The sequence below is a fragment of the Chiloscyllium punctatum genome, chromosome X (assembly GCF_047496795.1).
Source record: "Chiloscyllium punctatum isolate Juve2018m chromosome X, sChiPun1.3, whole genome shotgun sequence".
Lineage (NCBI taxonomy): Eukaryota > Metazoa > Chordata > Chondrichthyes > Orectolobiformes > Hemiscylliidae > Chiloscyllium > Chiloscyllium punctatum.
In genome coordinates this window covers 18,359,512-18,366,493 of record NC_092791.1, presented here as the reverse complement: position 1 = coordinate 18,366,493, position 6,982 = coordinate 18,359,512, and the positions used below count along the sequence as shown (strand labels likewise).

The 6,982-nt window shown below is 51.4% G+C and overlaps 1 protein-coding gene across 1 annotated transcript in view; it reads left to right on the top strand.

Moving 5' to 3' along the window:
* The window catches only part of stac3 (SH3 and cysteine rich domain 3), a 112,357-nt gene extending 106,299 nt beyond the window's left edge, over positions 1-6,058 (top strand). The window contains exons 9-10 of the mRNA XM_072567315.1: positions 325-462; positions 4,861-6,058. Of these exons, the coding sequence (XP_072423416.1) occupies positions 325-462; positions 4,861-4,959 (237 nt within the window). The 3' untranslated portion in view covers positions 4,960-6,058. The remainder of the gene's footprint in view (positions 1-324; positions 463-4,860) is intronic.
* Positions 6,059-6,982: the final 924 nt, after the last annotated feature.

The following is a 6,982-nucleotide window of genomic DNA, read 5'->3' as shown; positions in this document are numbered from 1 at the left end:
AGAGGGAGGCTGTGTGTGTGTGAGAGAGAGAGAGAGAGGGAGGCTGTGTGTGTGTGTGTGTGTGTTAGAGAGAGAGGGAGGCTGTGTGTGTGTGAGAGAGAGAGAGAGAGGGAGGCTGTGTGTGTGTGTGTGTGTGTTAGAGAGAGAGGGAGGCAGTGTGTGTGTGTGTGTGAGAGAGAGAGGGAGGCTGTGTGTGTGTGAGAGAGAGAGAGAGAGGGAGGCTGTGTGTGTGTGTGTCTGTGAGAGAGAGAGACGCACAAAGTGGATGTTAGCTCTGGATCACAGAAAAGAGATGGAGCTGACCCAAATGATTCTCCATTTCAGGGCAGAATCGGAGAGAAGTCTGGTTACTTCCCAGCGAACTATATCATCAGAGTGCGGGCTGGAGAACGTGTTCATAAAGTTACCCGCTCGTTTGTGGGCAATAAGGAAATGGGTCAGATCACCCTGAAGAAAGATCAGGTTTGTGACGTGCTCCCAGTGGTAATGTCGAGGTCCCCTAGTGTGTGCTCCCGCAGCTAGTGAAGCATTTCCACGGGGAACCTGAACACGATCCCCGGGGAAAGGCAATCCAGGAGGTGGTGTCCTCTAATTGAGCATGGGATCACTACAAGAACTCCGAGGGGAACTGGTCACACACCTGAGGGGGCCATGTTCCTCAAACTCTGGATGCCCAGGGGCGTTTGCCAGGACTGGGGACCAGAACTGGCCTGCCTTCCTGACCTCTTCTCATTACCTTGGCCACCACGAACAGAGCAGGGAAGAATTTCCCAGAGTTCCAGAAGATTTGCAGCTCAGGTTGAGGTTCTGGATGTAGGTTTGCTCGCTGGAAGGTTCGATTTCAGACGTTTCGTCACCATACGCTGTAACATCATCAGTGAGCCTCCAGTGAAGCACTGGTGTTAGTGACCCGCTTTCTATTTATGTGTTTAGATTTTCTTGGGTTGGTGACATCATTTCCTGCGGCAATGTCATTTCCTGTTCTTTTTCTTAGGGGACAGTAAATGGGATCCAAGTCATTGTGTTTGTTGATAGAGTTCTGGTTGGAATGCCATGCTTCTAGGAATTCTCGTGTGTGTCTCTGTTTGGCTTGTCCTGGGATGGATGTGTTGTCCCAGTCGAAGTGGTGTCCTTCCTCGTCTGTATGTGAGGATACAAGTGAGAGAGGGTCATGTCTTTTTAGCGAGTTGGTGTTCATGTATCCTGGTGGCTAGTTTTCTGCCTGTTTGTCCAATGTAGTGTTTGTTACAGTCCTTGGATGGTATTTTGTAAATGACATTAGTTTTGCTTGTTCTCTGTATAGGGTCTTTTAAGTTCATTAGCTGCTGTTTTAGTGTGTTGGTGGGTTTGTGGGCTACCATGATGCCAAGGGGTCTGAGTAGTCTGGCAGTCATTTCCGAGATGTCTTTGATGTGGGGGGAGAGTGGCTAAGGTTTCTGGACGCGTTCTGTCTGCTTGTTTGGGGTTTGTTGCTCAGAACTCGGTGGACTGTGCTCATTGGGTAGCCGTTCTGTTTGAATACGCGGTATAGGTGATTTTCCTCTGCTCTGCGTACACACAGACGAGAATTCCTAGAAGCATGACATTCTGACCGGAACTCTATCAACAAACACATCGAGTTAGACCCCATCTAGCACCCCCTGAGGAAAAGAACGGGAAATGACATCACCACCGGAAATGACACCACCGAGCCAGGAAATGACATCACCGAGCCAGGAAAACCTAAACACAAATCGAAAGCAGGTCATGCCACCAGTGCTTCACTGATGATGTTACAGTGTATGGTGACGCAACGGCAGAAACCGCAAACCTCCATCCAGTTCCAGAAGCTTTCCCGCTGTCTCCTTGACGATTGACTGAATGGTGGGAGTAGGATCCTCTCATTGCCATGTCCCAAGGGAGGGGCCAGTGACTTTAGTCCTCCTGAACCATGCGGTTGCTTGTTTGGAACTGTTACAAACAGCAAAGGTGACCGGGTGGTTACAAACAGTGCGCGTGGAATTTCTTTCCTGCGCAGTTTTATTTGGCTGCCAAGAGAAATCCCGCTCTGGAAATGGAATTGCCTCCTCTCTGAAAATCCGACTGGAATCAAACGAAACGAAACGCAACGGCTTTCTGGCGTTGGGTCAGAGGTCGGAGGTCCATCCCTGTGCTGTCAGTTTGACCAGCCCATCCTTCTCAATCCTTCCTGCAGCACTTCCTGGGCCAAACAGACATCCAGCTCCCAACCAGTAGGAGGCGCTCAGGCCTGCTCCCCTATCGAAGAAGATTATGGCTGACCCCAATACCATTACTCACCAAAGAGCTCATTCAGGACGGCATGGTGGCTCCGTGGTTAGCACTGCTGCCTCACAGCGCCAGGGACCCAGGTTCGATTCCAGCCTCAGGCGACTGACTGTGTGGAGTTTGCACATTCTCCCTGTGTCTGCATGGGTTTCCTCCGGGTGCTCCGGTTTCCTCCCACAGTCCAAAGATGCCCAGGTGAATTGGCCGTGCTAAATTACCCATAGTGCCCAGGGGTGTGCAGGCTAGGGTGGGTTGGCCATGCGAAATTACCCATAATGCCCAGGGATGTGTAGATTAGGGTGGATTGGCCGTGTGAAATTGCCCAGCGTGTACCAGGGATGTGTAGGTTAGGGTGGATTGGCCGTGCTAAATTACCCATTGTGCCCAGGGATGTGCAGGTTAGGGTGGATTAGTCAGGGGGAAATGTAAAGTAATGGGGTAGGGACTGGGTCTGGGTGGGTTACTCTTTGGAGGGTCAGTATGGACGGGTTGGGCCGAGTGGCCTATTTCCATACTGTAGGGATTCTATAAGTAAAGCTATTCAGTTCTGCCTTCCAAATATTCCAGGGCTCTGCTCCCACCATTTTTATCAGGAAGACAGATCCCACGTCCCTCCGAGAGTAATTAATTCTCCTTGTCTTGGTTTTAACTGGGCATTCCCTGACGTTTAACCAACAACCCCTCATTCTGGACTCTCCCACAAGAGGAAACCTCCTTCCCACAGTCACTCCATCAAGACCCCTCAGGATTTTACACGTTTCAGTCAAGTCACCTCTGACCTTTCTCACGTCAAGGGGAGACAAGCCAGTCTGTCCGATCTTTCAACATAGGGTCAGAGAGATGTACAGCATTGTAACAGACCCTTCGGTCCAACCCGTCCATGCCGACCAGATATTCCAACCCAATCTAGTCCCACCTGCCAGCACCCAGCCCATATCCCTCCAAACCCTCCCTATTCATATACCCATCCAGATACCTCTTAAATGTTGTAATTGTACCAGCCTCCACCACATCCTCTGGCAGCTCATTCCATACACGTACCACCCTCTGTGTGAAAAAGTTGCCCCTTAGGTCCCCTCGATAGGATAAATAGACAAAGTCTTTTCCCTGGGGTTGGGGGGTTCAGAACTAGAGGGCATAGGTTTAGGGTGAGAGGGGAAAGATATAAAAGAGACCTCAGGGGCAACTTTTTCACACAGAGGGTGGTGCGTGTATGGAATGAGCTGCCAGAGGAAGTGGTGGAGGCTGGTACAATTGCAACATTTAAAAGGCATTTGGATGGGTATATGAATAGGAAGGGTTTAGAGGGATATGGGCTGGGTGCTGGCAGGTGGGACTAGATTGGGTTGGGATATCTGGTCAGCATGGACGGGTTGGACCGAAGGGTCTGGTTCTGTGCTGTACATCTCTATGACTCTATGCCCCTCTAGTTCTGGACTCCCCGACCCCAGGGAAAAGACCTTGTCTCTTTACCCTATCCATGCCCCTCATGATTTTGTAACCCTCTATGAGACAACTCCCCCTCCTATTCCAGGTTTTGGCTTGGTATTCTCTCCTGGAACTGCTTCCAATGCATCTGCATCCTTCCTGAAGGATGGAGACCACATCTGTTGGTGGTACTCTGGGTCCGGTCTCACCAGGGTGGCCTCCTGAGTTTGTACCGAATTCCCCTCGTGTATAAAATGCTAGCTTGTTCAGAAGGTTTGTGTAAAGCCTCCACAGATGGAGGGGCTTCAACCTTCGTGACAGTGGGAGGGACACTACCAGGACTCCATACCAGCCCTTCCCCCACAAACGAAGCGATTCCATTCTGTCAGTGGTCCCCATCAGGGTTACTGTCCAGGCCTGGACAGCACGCCCACAAAAGACTAACTTGCTATTTATCGTTGCCAGGCAAAAGTGAGGACTGCATATGCTGGAAATCTGAGTCTAGATTAGAGTGGTGCTGGAAAAGCACAGCAGGTCAGGCAGCATCCGAGGAGACTCATTTATCGTTGCCACCCAAACCATTTCTACATCCTTGTTTCCCCCTCTGCCTGGGGCCTTCCTCTTGCTTGTGTTAATGCCGTCACCGATTCACGGAGCCAGCCCTCCACCTTTTCCCGACCTACCCTTTCCCATATTCCGGCTCCGAGCTGTGTCGCCCGGCCAGCGGCATTGTCGGATTGGTCTCCTGTATTTCCACTCCTGTTCGGTTTGGCTGCTGTGTTTCACAGGGCCTCGTGCATGATCCCCACACAGAAGGACATTCCTGGAGCTCATGTCAGTGGGTTCCAAGAGCCCCAGTTAGATCCAGAAAACCAGAAGAAGTCGGAAAAGATGAGGGATTGGATGGATGTGGTGCGACGGCCTGGAATTGGAGGTTGGCCTTTGTGAGAGAGCTTCAAGCGCAAGGAGCAGGAACAATTTGACATGGAGGGGTGGGCTGGGCCTAACCGGAGGGAACAGGCCCTTCTCACTCACTTCATCCAAATACACTGAGCCCATGCCAGGAGGGGTGGAGGCAGGGTGGGAGTGTGAACGCAGCCAACCCTTTCGTTCTCTCTGATCGCTCATTGCTTTGTCTCGTGGCAGATTGTGGTGCAGAAAGGGGAGGAGGTGAATGGCTACATTAAAGTTTTCACGGGCCGCAAGGTGGGAATGTTTCCCGTTGACTTCCTCGAAGAGATCTGAGCGGCTGCAGGAGCCGGGAGAAGACTCCTCGCAGTGGGTTGTTCCCAACCCCCTGACTTCCCACCCCAGCGTCGACCTGGCCGAGGTCATGGTTCATGGCTGCGCCCGAGCCCAGCTGGAAGGAGTCTTCGAGACAAACATGGAGGACTGTTGCTACGGAGACCTACTTTGGTGTGTTAGGAAAGCGGTGTTTCGATGCGAGGCAGATGTTCTTTGTGTCCTTAGGGGTAGCACGCGCTTGCATGAGAATTCCCGGTGTTGGAATTTTGCTTCAGTTTTTGCAGGGATTTTGAAGAAAAATCTGCGTCCATGCCTCAAAGCGTTCGTGGGATCCATTTTAATCCAGTGACAGGTTTTTTTTTCTCTTTTTTTGTTTTCAACACCCGAGTGGCCAGTGACAAGCAGTGCCCTTCTCAAAGGGCAACGCTGCGTGATCAAAAAAGTGAAGGGGAGGGTGGGGATTAAATCAAAATCGAGTTGGAGAGGGAAATAAAACACTCAAGTGAAGGATTTTATCGACTCTTTATTGACTGCCATGCCAAGCAATCAAACGACAGAGGACAGTGAGGCTGGCATAGAGTTTAAGGAAGGCCAGAAGCTTCACTCAGCCTGTTCCCAGGTCTTTAATGGCAACGCAGAGTTTTACACCCCTTCCTGTCTCGTGAATCCCACAGCACAGGCTGTCAATCAAGGAAATGGATCCTCATCCGTGACATTTTCCGTGGTGAGGAATTCCCGTAAACAGGGAGTTAGAGGCTCAGCTCAGGAATGGAAGGGAGGGGGAAGTGCAGTGGGCTGGGGAGGAGAGAGCTGAGAGCAGGTCACTGCTTGGAAACAGCTCTCATTTGACACGCTGCCATGAGACACGACACAATCAATCTCAGAGTTGTTTCCATGTGCTCCTATTTATAGCATTGGGTTGCTGCTGTCTGATTTTCTGTTTCGCTGTGATTGTGGATTTATTTATAGTTGTTAGCGTTAATGTCCTGATTTAGACTTTTGCTACCACTGAGTTTGACTTAATTTGAGGGATTTTCACCTCCTCGTTCTTTATTTACTCGTTGACCCCAATAAAGTCTCCACATTCTCTTTCAAAGGAGCGCGGAGTCCAAGCCTCTTCACTCACCCTTGCGGTCCATTCCCTCCTTCCTTGCACCCACTCAGATGTGACTCCTTCGAGGTTGGAGGACCAGAAGGCACAGCAAGGCCTGGACGTAACTCGGACGCTTCGAAAGGGAATGGGCCAATCCTCGAAGAGGGAGGGAGGGAGGGCCAACGCGGGTCAGGATACCTTGGATAGTGCTGTCACAGAGTGGGGATGGTGGACCCAGCCGTTCGGAGGAAAGGTGTGGGTGTGGGGCAGGCTGCGATGGCTGGTCAACTGGGATAACAGGCCGTATTGATCCGCACCTCACAGGCCTCATCCCTCCCCGCCCCCTTCAGGCACCCATTGTACCCTCCTGGTCAAGGAAAGCTTCCACAAAATGGCTGACCTGTTGTGTTTCTGGTGCTCTGCCTCACCGTGAAGAGTATCCCTCGCTATGTTTCTTTGTTTTTGAGTCGCCGTCCATCATAAAGTAACTGCAAACAGGAGGCCCACCGCCCGGTGCTGTTCTGCAGTGACCACGCCAGCTGTACGATGCTGAGGCTGTGAAAGGTGCCATGCCCATGCCAACTCCCTCCGGCTGGCTCTTGCCCCACTCTCACCACCTGTCTGCTTCGCCACCTTCCTTGACACAGCCACCACGGGTCCACGTGGTCCCCTGAATGGAGCAGTGACCATCATTCCAGCAATATTCCAATTTTCCCTGGGGTGGGGGAGTCTAGAACTAGAGGGCATAGGTTTAGGGTGAGAGGGGAAAGATATAAAAGAGACCTGAGGGGCAACTTTTTCACGCAGAGGGTGGTGCGTGTGTGGAATGAGCTGCCAGAGGATGTGGTGGAGGCTGGTACAATTACAACATTTAAAAGGCATCTGGATGGGTATATGAATAGGAAGGGTTTGGAGGGATATGGGCCGGGT